General features: G+C 37.8%; 1 protein-coding gene across 1 annotated transcript in view; it reads right to left on the reverse strand.

Annotated features, from left to right (window-relative positions):
• The window catches only part of LOC110955347 (cyclin-dependent kinase-like 5), a 50,685-nt gene extending 39,334 nt beyond the window's left edge, over positions 1-11,351 (reverse strand). The window contains 3 exon segments of the mRNA XM_051947672.1: positions 6,446-6,480; positions 8,795-9,016; positions 11,205-11,351. Of these exon segments, the coding sequence (XP_051803632.1) occupies positions 6,446-6,480; positions 8,795-8,858 (99 nt within the window). The 5' untranslated portion in view covers positions 8,859-9,016; positions 11,205-11,351.
• Between the last annotated feature and the right edge of the window lie 5,773 nt (positions 11,352-17,124).

A 17,124-nucleotide genomic window follows, 5' to 3' on the forward strand; every position in this document is an offset into this window, starting at 1 on the left:
TAGATCTGTGAGTTAGCCCTTGAAAAAACATGTTGGTTCATTCACACTAGCAATACAATATTTTCCAGATGGCACTGGTCCACATTGATCTGCAGCCAGAGAATACATCCTCCTGTGGTTCCACACGTCAAACGATAAAGTGGCCAACAGATATTCTATCAAAACGGCATATATTATTGCAATTTTAGTGCACACAAGGCCAAAGAATGTGAGGTTAAATGTCAGACTTCGAGAAGATTTTTTTATGTGCTAAAGAAATAACAAAAAAGTGATGATTTAATTAAAAATTAGCTTTACACACTGATGTCAAACCGACTGATGGAAATACAGCTAGTGAATGATTTCTTTAGTAGTTTTTAAACTACAGCACTGTCACCACATTGCAGAAAGCAAACCATTTGATTTACATACTTGCTCATTTCTGAGATCCCGCAGACTGATTACATCTTCCAGGATCAAGAAAAGATGCTGCTCACCTGGTTTTTCAACAAACCTGTCTGCTTTTAATCATTTACATAAAGCATGGAAATAAAACTCAACTACCGGTAGCTTGTTTCCAACAATATGGAGCATTCTCTTTCAGTTTGCAAGAGATGCTGACATTGTACAGATTTGCTGGCATGGACTGCAATGCAACATTTCTTTAAACCTGATAGACTGATTGTTTAGTGGGGCTACAAGCTGAAAACATTAAACAAATGTTGCCAAATCAGACATCCCGCACTGCATCCAACTGTAGACTCAGTATTCACTTTCTCTTAGCTTTAGTTGAGCTCCATCAACTCCCAAAAGGATTATTTCATCTTTGTTGCCAAATGTTCCACTATATTCACCAGCTAATCAATCATTGTTTCTTTGCTTGAGGTTTGCACCACTAAATCAAAAATATTCCCACAAAGATGCTCAAAAATATAGTATTCATGTGTAATGTATTTCAAAAAGAACATATTAATGACATTCCCAGGGTAATCATCTCATTATGTCTGGAAAGCCCAGTGTGCCCTGACTAGTCAACTAGTCCAATGAAACTGGGGTAACGTTGGTCATGTGCTGTAACCACAGATCGATGGGCACTGGGATGTATCCCTAGCAGAAGTGGCTCTAATGAAAAATAATGGCAGACTGAGAAGAAAGTGCTCATTTTCAGTTTGAGACTATGCCAAATTGTCCAAAAGGCAGGGGTTATGCAAACGTGTTACATGTTGATGTAGACATGCAACAGAAGAAAAGCCTGGACTTCAAACGAGGCATTTCAGGCAGGTAGGAGCAGTGTTTTCTGCGCTAGAAATACACTCCTGTTTGACTTAGTAAGTTTGCAGTCTCCTTACATGCCGAAATAAGCTACTACATGCTAAATGAAAGAGAAAAAAAAATCATGAATTGTGCTCTTTAACTGGAGCCCTATGTAGATATTTGAGGTGAATATCAATATTGCATAGAGTTTGAGAGTCTAATAATGAAACATCCATAAGGCAAATTAAAGCACCCTAGAAGCAACGTTGTGATTCTTTATATGGATTCTTCGCATTTGTTTTTCAAAGAACTGTGACCAAACTGGGCAACAGCAGCACTTTCTATAAATTCTTTAGTATTTCTATCACAATTGCATCTTATTTATCATCTACAACACAGCACATGTACACCAATCAGTCACAGCACTAAAATCACTGACAGGTAAAGAGAATGATATTGATCATCTCATTGCAATGCAATGTCCTGCTGGGAAACCTTGGGTCCTGGCATTCCTGTGGCTGTCACTTTGACAGTACCACCCACCTAAACATTGTTGCAGACCAAGCACACCCACACATAGCAACAGCCCTCCCAGATGGCAGTGCCCTCCCCCAACAGACTGCAAAAACTGCTCAAGAACAACACAAGGAGCACATTAAAGAGCATGAGGCCTTGATCCCAATGTGTCTGAGCATCTACAGGATATGCCACAAACAAGCCAAACCCACAAGACCCACAGCACCCAAAGGATCCCAGTGTCAGACACAACACGACATCCCTTAGAGGTCCTGTGTCCATTTCTTTACAGAGCAGAGCTGTTTTGGTGGTACAAGAGAACCTACATAATCTTGAACAGGTGGTTTAAATGTTGTGGCTGACTGGTGTGCATGTTATACAGATACATCTGTGACTATGTAATATAAACCAACAATTTTGAACTAAGCAGTTCTGAAAAACTTCACCAGTAAAATAAAATTAAGATGTCGAATACTGCAATTGTGTTGATAATCGATTATTGCACAAATAAATAGAAAACAGCAAGTAGCCTCCATCCGTTGTGTAAGCCTAACTGAGGCCTATTGATGTGGAGTTCAGTTGTTTAAAATGGAGACATTGGCATTTGCAGCTGCCTGGGACTATGATCAATCAGTTTGAATAATAAAGTCCGGTAATCATAGGCTGTGATTCCGGCTTACAGCACGACTATCCTCTGTTTTCCGGACATCCAAATGCTTGCTTAACATCAAGTCTCCCTGTTGTTGCTGTTTTGTTTTTTTTTAACATTTTTTACACTTAACCTAACTCGCTGGCATTAGAAACAAAGATAATGGATGCACTAAGTAAGATCATTGTTGCAATAAACACTGTAATGGAAGTAGATGCACAGCAATTGCAGAACAAGAAAAACATCAAGGATTTTGATTAGAAAGGCTGAGAAAGTGTTTTGTCTCTTTCCTGCAGATCTCTGTAAGTAGGAGGCAGTTAGTCTCTCTTATTCATACTGGATTGCTGTCAATTCCTGGCACAGCCTCTTCCTTAAATGGACTGAGATGACAAGGCTATTACTGCAGTGTGGGTCGTCTGCTTTTCATAGTCCTTCTATTTTCTTTTCTTGTTTTGGTTTCCGTATTCTTATGCTAAAAATTAACGGCATCAAGACAAATCTAAAAGAGACACTTTTACATGAATGAAAACAAATGGAGCAGAGGATGAATTTAAGTTGATCAATTTGTTGCCATTCAAAGCAGATCTTTTTCAGTGATGAACCTGAGCAAAGAGAAACGACTACAGCCAGCTATCTCTGTGGGAGCATCTCAGTAAAGCCCCTTTCAGACGTGGGATAGGTTACATTGTTGGTTTCATCGGTTTGTTAAAGTGACAGCATTTTGTAATTCAAACATAGATCATTTTGATGTTCCTCATGTCTTCATTCAGACATACCCTCAACAGTGATGAAGAGAGCCACGGTATGCAAACGATCTTTATTATACACTAAAATTGGATAGCATATCAAGAATTTAACTGTAGCCTATAATCTGTGACTGTGTGTGACAGCTCACCTGTCTGTGGTGAAGAAAAGCACACAGTGTAACTTGATGTGAGATTCTGACCAATCCTGTCTCCATGTCAGGAAAACTTGTAATTATAAGCAGCCTAAATAATGACATTAACGTTGTTGTGTGATGTGCACCAATGTACACAGCTCTATTAGCTTGGAAAATCCAAACTGAATCTCCATGTAATCTCCTATCTCCATGTTAGGAGATACAGGAGAGTCAGTTTGGCATTGTGCGAATTGAATCGCGTTTCCGTCCCGGTACAGTTTGATACGACCAATCATAGCACGGGAGGCGGGAGTTAATGCTGCGTCATCTTCAGCGCCTGGATTACCCATAAAGATGATGCCGGAGGAGGAGGAGGAGGGGGGCCAAAGCGAATCTTTTTGTGGTCTCTTGGCGTTTTGGATGGCGTTAGTCGTTGCCTCTTTTCACTTGACGTTTCCGACGATGAGGAGGCAGTGGATGCCTCGTTACTTTCGGCTTCTTGCCATTGTTTGTACAGAGGAAAATCCCGTTCCAAACGTGTGAGTAAATTTAAGCAACTTTTACACATACGCACCGACTTGGTTTGGCTCCGATTTAAAGTTATTCCTAACACCGCTAATCGTTCGGAAAGAGTCTTTTGTTGCGTAGCCTTTTCAAAAATAAGTGTTGTACTTGAGAGTACCCCATGTATTCGCTGATTTTTGTGACAAAAACGGCAGTAATCATTCACCGCGACGCTTTCTTGGCTGCATGCCATTGTTGTTTGGACTACATGGACTACAAGGTCGATTTGTTTGTGCGTCACATCCGTGTTACGCTGATTGGTTCTTTCTCGTTCAAGCTGCATTCGTTAGCCCCTCCTTTTTGAAATCGTCTCCTGTCATCACAATGCCAGACTGCCTTTATTTGTACTGATATTAATACATAAATAAAGTCAGTCTGGATTTTCCAGGCAACAGCTCTATAGCTCTGAAGATGTTCACATGGATGGTCCTGCTGCTGTTTGAGGCTGTAGCTATCTCATAAACTCAGAAGGAAAACTCATACAAACAGCTGGAAACAACAGCTGAATTTCAGTTTGTGTTAACGTTTTGTCCGAACCAGGATGACATTCATTACTGGTGGGAGTGGTTTCTGACTTGTTAAAGACTGTCATCATTTGCAGGAAAGTTTTATTTGTATGGACATTTCAGTTTGCAATAGATAGACGCCACTTGTGTCTGCCAATCTGTTAATGCAGCATCATGTAGTTCAGATTTGTGCAGTGTTGAAATTAATACAGAAATGATACTAGGCCTGACCTAGAAAGACTGCTGTCATGACTTTCAGAGAAAAGTGAATTAGGTGGTCATGCAGACATGAAGCAAACATATTTGAATGCTCTCAGACTAATGGAAAACATTGCATGTTTGAAAGGGGCTTAATTGTGAGGCACAGGGACTACTGGCAAACTGAAATGGACTGACCAGGTGCATGGTATTTGCTCCAGACAAACCACATTTAAAAAACATCATCAAGATCTGATGTTTTCTTGGAAGCTTTCTTAACTTCCAACAAGCAAAAACTTGATGTCAAACTATCCTGTTGTCCTTATTAAACAAACAAGACCCTTGAACCAACACACTCAAAGAATAAGGCTGGTGCTTTTCGTTTTGGTATTATGGATAAATCCCATAAAGAGTATAAATCCCCTCTCTGACCTTGGGTTCAAATCCAAATCATGTCAAACAGCCCACTGGCACAATGTAAATATATATGTAAACATAAATATATGTGTGTTTCAATAGGTGTGGCTGTATTAGACAGACAGAAACAAATACAAATGATATTCTTTTTGTTTATTGTTTCCAAGAAAAACTAACAAAACTAAATTCTGCCATAATGACACAATACTCAAAATGTATTATTTTTTATGGGACCAATCAATTTTAAGCTTTTAATGGCTTTTTCAGGATTTATTTAGTATTATGGCTGTGACTGTACTAAAAGAAACTGCACTTGAAGAATGGACCTAAGAGTGATATACATGTAAATGTATGGGGTGTCTGAAAATGTTTTTCCACCACTGTGTGTGTGTATATATATATATATATATATATATATATATATATACACACATGCACACACACACACTCCAGCTTTTGTACAAGGTACACTGCACTTAAGTTTAACAATCTCTTTTCTCCTCATTATTTATGACTACTTTTTTCTATTTTTAGGGAAGGTTTTTTTTTTTTTATCATGTCTTCTTGTTATCGCACAGCCGTTAACAGCCCCACTGCATTTTACTGCCCATACCCTATGTTTTTGTAACATATAACAAATAAAAACTCTTGAATCCCAAATCCTAAATCAAATCATAGCAATTTTCATTTTCAATTAATCTGTTAATTACTTTCTTAGTCAACTGGTTAGTTGCTCAGTCTATAAAATGATGCCTGAAAAAATGTGAAATGTGTCAATCTGTGTTTCCAAAAGCCTCAGATGACAAATGTCTTGCTTTGTCCACATTCTTGAGATATAAAGGTTACTGCTGCAGAGAATGCATGTCTAAGAAACTATAATTAGAGAACTTTGCTTTTTTCAAACTAACTAATCAATTCTCAAAATAGCTGGCAATTAATTTAATAGTTGTCAACTAATAAATTAAGTGAATATTCATTGCAGCTCTAGTCTGTATCTCTAAGTACCAGTCCTGTTGCTTTCAACTGAAGACATGCTTCAAAAACAGCTGAAGGATATTTTAAATATTAAAGAACAAAAACAGCTTAGTGCTGTTGTTTTTAGCAAATGTTACTCTAACAGAAGTGAATTGTGCAATTGTTGGCTGACTACTCTCAGCCATGGATTAGTCCACACTGGTGCTGTAGTGAATATTTACAGCACCATGGCAGAGTATGTGAGATTAACTCAGGATATATTACAGTGCCCCAGTTCATTGTAAGGTGCTGCTCATTGGTGTTTTCACATAAACAATGGAGCTCTACATCTAAGGGGAATTACCTAACTCTGGTTATACACAAAGTATTAGTTAGTTTTGGTCTCTTTGTCAGATTTGTTACAACTTCCTTCATTCTTTAAAGCTTTTTCTGTTGCAACAATTTGTTCGTGTGGTAAATACATTACATAAAATGCATAATAAAACAAGGATAAGGATATGACCTTACCTTGTGTCGGCACTTCAGAACAACACCATAGGCACCTAAAATAGAAGCAAACGGCATGATTAGCTCAATTTATTCATGCATTCCAAACTACTTTTTTCCCTCTCAAGTAAAATTATTTCACTCAGAACCAGACTCTCAATAAATAATAAAAAAATGACAACACAAATTCAGCTTTAAAATGTTGACGCGCAATCGACATGCCAGTATGATGTATCGTAATGAATAAACAAAGACCGTCTCATTTTATATGGTTTCTCATTGTTACATAAAGGGAGCTGACCAATAATGCTAACAAGTCTGGAAACTAAAGAGCCCACAAAGTGATTTTACATCAGCTTTTTAATGCTTCTTATATGTTCACATGAATTAAAGAAAAACATCCTCCCGCTGTAAAAGGACAGGTGGTTCAGAAAGTAGGACACAAGTGTTGGCAAGCTACTGTAGTTCTGATGTTATCGACCCTGGCAGTCACACACACATCCCCTGAGGGTTCAAGAGGAATTCTTGGACTGAGCAGGCATATGACGAACTGCTCTGTGCTTCTTCACACACATCAGAGCTACAGAAGTCATCTACTCTCTGCAAAGGACTGCTCAAAGATATTTACATTTATACCAACGCAGATTAGAAACAGACCTAAAACTGACTGCAAATTAATTGGATTCTCTTTATATTGCTGTCACTGTTTTGATAAATGCAGTTGAAGAAGACAGTGGTTTTCATTCATTCTAAGAAGCAAGGACCACCAAGTAGAAGAAACTTATTAATTTATGACAGTCAGTGTGCAGATGTTGCTGCTCTTTCGCTATTAAAAAGCTCTGAATTCTTTATAGCAAACAGCTAACCTAACAGAAAATGAAACCTAAAAGGCAAAAAAATGAGCAAACGCAATTAGATAATGTGCATTTAATGTTACTTCTTGTATACCAAATATCTGATGTTCATCCACTGGCATCGTGGATGATGGTGTTTCCAACGAGTACTAAAAAGCACCAAACAGTGTTATGTATATAATCAACATGCCAATTCTTTAGGTTTTTTCATGTGATATAACGTCCTATAATATTTAGTGATTTATATTTTGCAGCAGTATGATATCACTAAGTGACGTATAAGTAATATAGATCACGAAGTCTCCTTAAAAGTGGTGTGCTATTTCATCCCATGATATCACACTGCACAGTCAAATCCGCTGCCACAAGATTAGGGTTTATCCTGCATAAGATTTGAGAATAAAAAAGTAAATCATTTTTGATTGGGGTTTCATTTACTCAAGCATAGCAGACATATTTGTCTATGAGATTTTCAAAAACTAAAGGAAAACGCACAGATATCTTCCAAATAAGCCATCTCGATCAAGCTTCATGTTGTGTGTTGTCACCCGCCAGAGACCCATTCTGAGGTAGGAAAAATTTTGACGATGACGGCACAAGAAGAAACGAAAAAACACTTTTTTTTAGGTTATGTGTTAAAAGATGCAAAACCACCAAAAGTATTCAGTTTTTTTCCTTAGATAAGGAGCTGGAGGTTCATGATAACATTCTGTGTATTTTTAATTGCCGGGGTGAGCCCACATGCAGCACTTAGTTTTAAATCATTAACAAAATTGACTGACCTCAAGATCGGTGAGGAAAAATCTATGTTGCCGGATCAAGTGGAGCGCACTGCACCGTGAGTGCAAAGGCGGCGAGTGGAGAGTGGACTGAAAAACTTCTACAACTTTACAGTTTAATGTGCCACTAAAAGTGCTGACTTCCTTCCAGATCGACTCATCGCTGGACTGGCACTCCGCCGTTAAAATCCAGCTCAAAGTTTCCCTGTGTCTTTTAGAGACACATTAAACACACATTATAAAACTTCTAGGATGTGGGAGTAGGGGTGTGAAAACTGGGACAAGTGGGTGGCCTCACCTCAGGGCTGCTGCCACTTTGTATCAACCAAGTGGCTCAGGGCAAAAGAGAAGCCAGGAGATGCATTTCAGGGGAAATTAATTATCAAATCACAGTGAGTCATTCATATTTATTACAGTAAAGCGGAATTACCCAAACAACACAAGAATATGAATTCCGGCCACAGCACCAACCTTTAGTTTTTCACACTAAAATTCTTTCTTATAAATAAACACAAAAATCATCCTTGACTTTACTGAGTTGTACAGATCAGGCTTTTAATGGCCTTGCTCTACAGGGAAATTGGTTAAAAACAATCACTGAAAGGCTCTACCACAAAGTGTTCATGAAAACAGTGGCTGAAAGCTTCACTGAACGAGCCATCACTGTCACAGAGCAAAAGTGTTAACAAGAAAAGCCTTTTCAGATTGTCACAGTTTAAGTAAATGTGCACTCTTACCTTCACCCACAATCCCAAGGACTTCAAATTTATTCATTACATCACCAATGTCAGGGATCTTCATGAAGTCAAAAGGTTTGTTGTGTGAGGGGCATGGAGCTCAGGCACAGGGGCCCCGGCTACAGGATGACACGAGGCGGCCAGCTGTCGGCTCCTGAGAGGCGAACGCTTGCTGTAAGCCATAATATCCACCACATGCCTTCCTCAGTCGCTTGTCTTCAACTGCACAAAACAAATGCACCAAATTAAAATACACACAGTATCCTCCCACTTACCTTTAAAAGCAAATTGGTTAGTGCGGTCAATAACCGCGGGTAAAATATCACAAATACCAACACAACTATTCGCTGTGAAAATGGATTCAAAAATTGCCAGCTTGATTGTTTGTCCTTTTTCCAAGAGAAGATATGACAGAAAAGCTCCACAAAGGGCACTTCAGTGACATAAAACTGGTACTCCTGGAGTTTAAAGGGCTTCAGCAGCAGTAGTATTGCACCTCTTTTAAGCTGGGGGACTTGTGAAAGGTGGAGTAAAGAAATTAAAAATCACTGCAACAGAGGCTGAGATAACATGACTTTTAGTCCCCGTCAAGATTCAAGCTCCAAAAACTCCTACAAGTTCCAGAAAGCAATTTAACACCATCTTTTATTAGACCTTCCCTGCCTGTCAAATGCCCTCATTTTTCAAACTCCATGCCCCCAGTTTATAACGCAGGCTTTCTGCCGAATAATTGAAGTCTTAAGCATTACTCAAGATAACCCTGATTATATCATCAGGGTTATTTTCTCAGCTCTTCTCGGCAGCTACAGAAGAAATTGTACAATTGTTTTAACAGGCTGTGTAGCACTCCACATTCTGAGTAAATGGACCCTAATGTGTGAAATCCGTGCAGCGTCCCTTCAGCATAAATTAAGTAAATAAAAGGTGTCATATTTAATGCTTTGAAAATTAAATAATTTACTACATCTTATGAAAATGATCTAAAAAAACAAGGCTTCTTCGTGCATTCCTACCTTTTCAAGAGAGTAAATCAGCATCACACAGATTCCTAACGTGATCAAAGCCTCTCCTTTGGTATCCACACACTTTTATTGAATCAGATAAGACTCTAGATACCACTTTCTCCATTTCATCCTCTCCTTGCTGGAAAGCTCAAGGACTTGCCTACTCACACTCCCCAGTCTCCTACAGTGCTGTGGGCACAGGAGCTGCTCATCACTATGCAAAACCTCGGCACCAAAATAAACTGTGTCTCCCAGAACGCTAAATATCGCTGTGTGGTCTGTTACTCCCTTATCTTACTCAGCAGCAAACCCTCAGCACAAGCAAACTGATAGCAAGTGTAGGCAAACTTAAGGAGGACGATCAACACTTTTCACCTTAGAGAAAATGCCTGTTGTTTGTAAACCTGAGTGTGTTAATGTGCTTCCTTCATCCTTTCAGTTCACAACCCACGCGGGGTGGCATGCAGTCTATTGTTTTCCAGAGGCAGATTTTAGCCAACTACTCACCAGGCCCACACCTAGAAGGCTAATATGATCAGGAATGCACTGGGCATCGCTGTGGATCATATATTTCGTCTCTATCAACAGAATGACTCATGCGTGGTAATGGACTGTGAGTGTGTGGAATTAAAAAAAACAGACCCTTAAACCGCTCCACAAGATCAATGCACTGTGATTTGTCTGTCTTATGCATCTGTGATCATGAAAATTGCACAAAAGGGTGAGAATTTTGCAAAAAAATAAAGGCTCCAGCAAACAACGTCACTGACATTTGAGGTAATGTGACAGCCATTTGTGAGAACAACACAAAATTAGAACAACAACAAAACAAACAGGCTTACATTTCTGGTAAAAATGTTGCATTATGACTACAAAAATGTGACAATTGCTGCTGTTTTTGAAAATATTTCATGTGCACTTGTCCTGTTGCTTCTTGTTAGAAATCTCTCACATCTTTCACAGCAACTAAACACACGTAACAGGGCGAAATGTGGCTGTCAAATCATTGTTTTTAACAGGAACTGGAGCTCGGTACTGTACAGTCCGTTCAGCAGACTGAGTGTGTGTGTGTGTTAGCTACGACTGCCCACAGAATGAATGTAGCTCCCACATTTTCAATGCAGAGCAGCAGAGAAAAAATCCAACAAGTCACACGTACGACTCCATTAGAACCAACTTAGCACAAATTGCCTAATGTAAACACCTTTCTAGCCCGGACTCAGTTTAGTTATTGAGCCAGCTGTGTTTTCTAGGTGCTCTGCTGATTCCCAAAATACAGAAAAAAACGGAAAATTAGCTAAAAACAACCCTCAAGCGCGCCTGTTTTTGAGCTTTTACTGAACATATTCACGCTAAACTCAGAGCTGACCAGTCTCATCTAAGTAATGATAAATTAAACTACTCACTCAGTCACTCTTTGGGGGGAAAAATGATGGAACTGGGCCCATATATCCACCCACCAACGACGATATTTTCATTGCAGCAGGCAGCTACAGTAACTGGATCGTGCGGTTGACAAGCTGCGAGCACATCGCCAGGCAACAATTTGAGTGGCGTCGCGGCGACCAATAAAAACGCCCAAATTTCTTGCTTTATACCAACGCCCCCTCCCTTCTGGCCAATCATAGAGCCGAACGGCTTCAGGGGGAAGAACACTGTGTTGCGGTCTGAGGGTGTTTCGTATGTGGTGGGATATTATTGTTCTGATATCTCAATTACATAATTCACAAAATCACACCCTGCATAACATAATTTATCTAAAGTAGTTACAGCAATAGACGTCTTCTAGTGTAGAAACATTATGAGGCAGCAGTATTCAAAAACACAGAGAAAAAAAATGGAAATCAGGCCATTTGCACCTTGTTATTGTCATTAGGTTGCTGTGCCTGCAGTTTGTTGCATAGTATAATAAGATTTTAAGAGTCTTCTTCTGAGAACACATTATAAGTTTGCACCCAAGAAGATCTTTGCAATAGAAGAAGAAATTTAAAGCTTAAGATGCCTCCTGACAACAACAAAGTTAATCTAATATACAGACAGTCAGACAGACATGTAAAAAAAAGCATTTCATTTAGTGGATGAATTTATTTTTAAAGCACCCACACAGTTTAAATGTCATTATAGAGAGCCATCTGTATTGGTGGGACTTTTGAGAAGTAAATTGCATCGAATGTCAACTGAACTCAACACTAAAACCATGTTACATTAATTAATCTTGGGTATAAATTTAAAAGCTATGCACCTCTCTACTGGACAAATTTAAGGGAGTACAAAGCAAAGCAGTATGAGATTCATCCATTACCCCTACTTTATTTAGAAATGACATTCAAAACACCATGCATAACTTTTTCAGTGTTTTTGTGAACCAATGCTGCCACCCAAAGGATTGAGATGAAACTGAATAAATCAATAAATTGCACAGCGATGTTTGAAGTTTAAAGAACCCACTGTAAATATTAGAATTGGTGAGTTAAAGTAGATACTTTAATGGCATGATGAAAATATTTTTATGGTTTTCGTTTCAATATGCATGACTTAATAATAAATGCAAAATATGTTGGTCAGAATACTATTGTTCATTGAGCTGGTACGATGAAGTTTTTCAGCAGAGATTATTCAGGAATCCCATCTTCAATCAGCAGCTCTTTACAACCACAATGTCCCAGCAATGATAAAAAGAAGTGCAAAACAACCCAAACGAGGCACAAAATGACCTCTAAGAGACACAAGATAGCTATAAAGAGATTTAAAATGACCAAAATGAGGCACTAAATGATCTAAGTTAAATGTCAATGTCAATAGTGACTTAATAAAAACAACAAAATACACAATATGAGACATAAAATGACCAAGAGGAGACAAAAAAGAGGCCAAGAATAGCCACAAAGACATGCAAAACATTCCAAATGTTACACAGAATTACCTCAAAGTAGCACTGAACGGTTTATAAATGATGTAGAAATATGAAAGTGAGAGACAAAATAGGACAGATGTAATTCAACAGGAATGCAAAATAACCAGAATGAGGCACAAAATGATGTCAAAGAGATACAGAATTGCTATGAAATGTTGCAGTCGCTAGGAGACAAAATGACCAAAAAGAAACATGAAATGTCAAAGCAATGATAGAGAAAATATTTTCAGATAAAAGAAAATAAACCACAAATGGCCCCAAAGAGAGAAAATAGCTACAAAATAGCTACAAAGAGATGCAAAATGATCAAAAAATGCACAAAACAACCAAAATGAAATGTCAGTGACAACCACAAACATAAACGGATACAAAATGGACAAAAAAGACAGAACTTTTACAACATGAAACACTAAAAGTACAAAAATAGAGACTGCACCAAAGCGACACGGATGAAGATGACAACAAAATGAAAGTGACACACAAAATGTGCCAGAAGTGACGCCAAAGAAAGGCAAGACAAGTAAAATGAGGCACAAAATGACCTCAGAAAGATCCAGAAAGGCTACAAAGAGATATGAAATGACCAAAATGGGACAGCAGACATAAAGAGATTAAAAAAAAAAAAAGACAAGACAGACTCACAAAATTAACACAATTTGAGACACACAATTGGCAAAATGGGACAAAAGCAGTGATCATGAAGCATTTCTTTGTGGTCAAATACTATATGATAAGTTTGTGACTCCACATCTGCAAGATGTTATATAAGCATCTTTGCTTTCTCTCTTCGTTTTTCTTCTGATATTCGTTGCCTCTACATGCAAAATGTCTTCTTAAGATGCAACAAATTCTACATGTTGGTCAAATTCCTTGCATATAGGTGTGATCATGTGCAGCCACTCAAATAGAAAGTTTTACATTATGTTATCATGTGAATGCTTTTCTACACAGGAAAACATATTTACCATAGACAGAATATTTATTACTTCCGAGTGTTTTCAGCAAAGCCGCCTGTAGACACAAACTAACGATAAATCTGCCTTTATTAGGGTTCGGGCACCGACGGTGCCGAAGGACCCTATTGAAACCCTAGGGCACATGTGTCAAACTCAAGGCCCGCAGGCCATATCCGGCCCTCGAGATCATTTTACATTGAGTTATTATTATTGTTATTTATGGCCCGACGATATGAAGCGCTGATAACACACAAACTACAGATCCCATAATGCAGCGCAACAGCTGCCTTGCCGAATGATTGATCACCTTGTGGCTAGACAAAGTAGTGTTTAAGTGGCCGATACATGCTCCAATCTGACTGAAATTTTACATGTATAATCAGAGTTCGGTCCTGATGACCTCAATAGACCAATATACAGTCAGAGTGATAGCGCCACCTGGTGGATGGACAACAAATGCTGTGTAACTCCTCCATACGTGCCTGAAATTTTACATGTGTGATCAGAGTCCAGTCCTGATGATATCCGCAGGCCAAATACATTCTCGGTCTCAGCGCCAACTGGTGGACATGCGTGGATTCGCCGACCAGCAACGATACAAGGACCCGTCCAATGCTGCTTGCAGCTTTAATTTTCTTCTTAAAAAAAAAAAACAAAAAACAAATCTGTGTACAGGAATCCATTATTTCATAATTGAATCATGTAAATTAGCAGTAAGTAGTTGATGAGGTCTACAGGCAGCTATAACTTGCAACAACATAATCAGAGTCATTAGCATATCCATATCATATCTGTGATCATAATTATAATGAGATACAGTGCATCACTTTTCAACCTGTCTTCATGATCTCTCAGTTAATTACTGAGATGAAATGCCCCAGAGTCATAACAGCTATGATATTCCATAATCTGACAGGAGGAGGTCGAGCAAAGAAAATACTCTCTGTGTTGATGTTCATTAGCGTCATTACAAACTAGTTTGGAGGATTTTGATCCTTTCTCTTACAAGAAATATCAAAAAAAATACATGATACCTCCAACACAATTCAGTCATGAGCATTTTAGAAAAAAAGAAACGTGGTTAGATGGACCAAAAAAGCAAAAAAGAAAGGTAATTATAAAAATCTGTGCTCGAGGTTTTAGCTACATTTTGAGAACATGTGACTGCTTTTAGGTTGGGGATCCTCAGTCACTGGTTAATGCCAAGGACAATTTTAAAATGTATAAACGTGCAAATTAGTTTTATAATCTATAATTAATAAATAAGTACAATAAATACCAAATATCCACATAATATGCTAGATATACTGAAAAATATTACTAAATTTTAGATTTGATTATTCCAGCAATGATATTCAGTTTTGTTTTTCTCAGTGATGCAGCCTTTTTTTTATGATTTGATGTTGGTAGGGAGATTTCCTTCTCCATATCTGAAAAATACGGATGAGAAACTCCTATAATTGCCTGTATCATGGCCCATTTGAGAGAACCAATTCTTACTGAGCGCTGGATCAAAATAGCTCAGACCGCACTGACATAGGAGATAAATTTTACGGGGATTATGAAGACTTTTCTTTCCTTTTTGCCAAACAAAGAAGTCACACTTAGTCTTGACATCATTATTGAGTAAATGGAGTATGACAGCCGCTATACAAACCAATTTTTAAATGATTGAGAATCCGCTTCTTATGTTTAATGTATTAAAAATAGTAATTGACAATTTCAGAATGTTCACACTATATCCAAAAAAACTGCTGAAATTTGTGCATTTTTAGATCACTAAATGTACATTCTGAAATATTCAAATTACCTAGAATTTTTCAAAATGATGTGACTCATGAAAGCAGTGAAAGTAGAGCAGCTGTACAAGAACTGCAAACTTCCTGTAACCTAATGGAGAAGAAACAATGGAAAATGCAGAGCCAGTGAAAATGAACAACCACAACCTTGGTAGTGGTGGGGGAGGTGCATTATGTACTTTATCTACTGTAGAAGGAGTAACAGTACCAGAATTTGAAATCTCCCTGTTATAGCTATTATACTGTAATTACATGTGACTGTGACCATTAAAGCACAGTCCTGTATCAACAAAACATTATTATTGCTGCTTTTATGTGTATGATCCTTTCAGCAGGTCAGAATGGAGCTAATCAGAACTAATTTACATAGTTTGTCGGTTTTAGTTTGGCAGTTTTGTTTAATCTCTGACAATATTATATCAGATTTGATCAAAAGATTTTGTGTACGTAATTACAGCACTTGGGAAATTTTCTTTGTTAAATCAGACTTCTATCACAAAAACTACTTTAAGAGAACTACCAATCATAACTGCAAACTCTTTCTTTTGAAAATATAAACAGATGTTAGCATCCTGTTTTCTTCCATCAAAAACCAATGATCAACCACATGTGCGTGTGATCATTGGGACTTTTGATTAATATGGCAGAATAATCTCGAGATTGTGGAAAAATTGTGGGTGGGGGAAAACACATGAAACTGAAATGGGACAGTGATTGTGAGTCATGCACGACTCTGTAGATTGAGAACACGCTATAACCCTTTTACCATTAGTCGACAGAGACATTTCTTTCCTTGAAGTTTATGGAATGCTGTTTATTAAAAAGAATATTAATCATTCCTACGAAACAAGTAGATGTGGCAGTATTAAATAAAAATCCCTAAAACAAGTAAAAGTAGTTCTTTGAAGTGTATCTTTTATAAAAAATGAAAACTTTGTTTTGATTGCATTTATTTACTCATGAATTTATTTCAGGATTTATTACATAGCCATATTTGCTTATTTCAGGAGAATAGTTTTGCATTTATGTTTTCATTTATTTGTTTAATGTTAAATAAAAGAGCATTTCATAGAAATCGGTTGTGTGTTTATGGAGACTATGGTTTTGTTTTCATTTTCCATTTAATTTTCCTTGTTCTTTTTTGATTATCATATGGCAATCTGAATTATCTAAACAATAAAATCAGTTCAGCAACAATACCTCATTATCTGTTTTGACTTCAAGTTATCTCGTTTCAAGGATCTTCTTAATATTTGTTAATGTAGGTTATGTAATTCAGAGAAGGGTTCTTACCTCGTCAAGTTTTTGTTTTTCAGAGCAGACTTTTGTATATTTGTATGTTGTTTATTATTCATTTTTTGCAATTCAGAAAACATGTTTACAATTTTGATCAATTTTGAACCACAGCAGTAGATGCATGAGAAAGACCTTGTAAAGATTCAACAAAAGTAAGATGGATAACGTTGATCCCTTTCTGGAATCCCAAACTACAACCCGAGCAGTCTGGACGTTGATTGGCTAAATCCAGAAAGCCTGTGTTTGATTGGCTGTATGTGTGAGTAGCACAAGTGTTGATTGGCCCACTGAGCTACACCTTCTGAATCCAGCACACCCAGTTTGTCCCGTTACGTTCGCTCGTCGTATTTCCTATCTTTGG

The sequence above is a fragment of the Acanthochromis polyacanthus genome, chromosome 4 (assembly GCF_021347895.1).
Source record: "Acanthochromis polyacanthus isolate Apoly-LR-REF ecotype Palm Island chromosome 4, KAUST_Apoly_ChrSc, whole genome shotgun sequence".
Lineage (NCBI taxonomy): Eukaryota > Metazoa > Chordata > Actinopteri > Pomacentridae > Acanthochromis > Acanthochromis polyacanthus.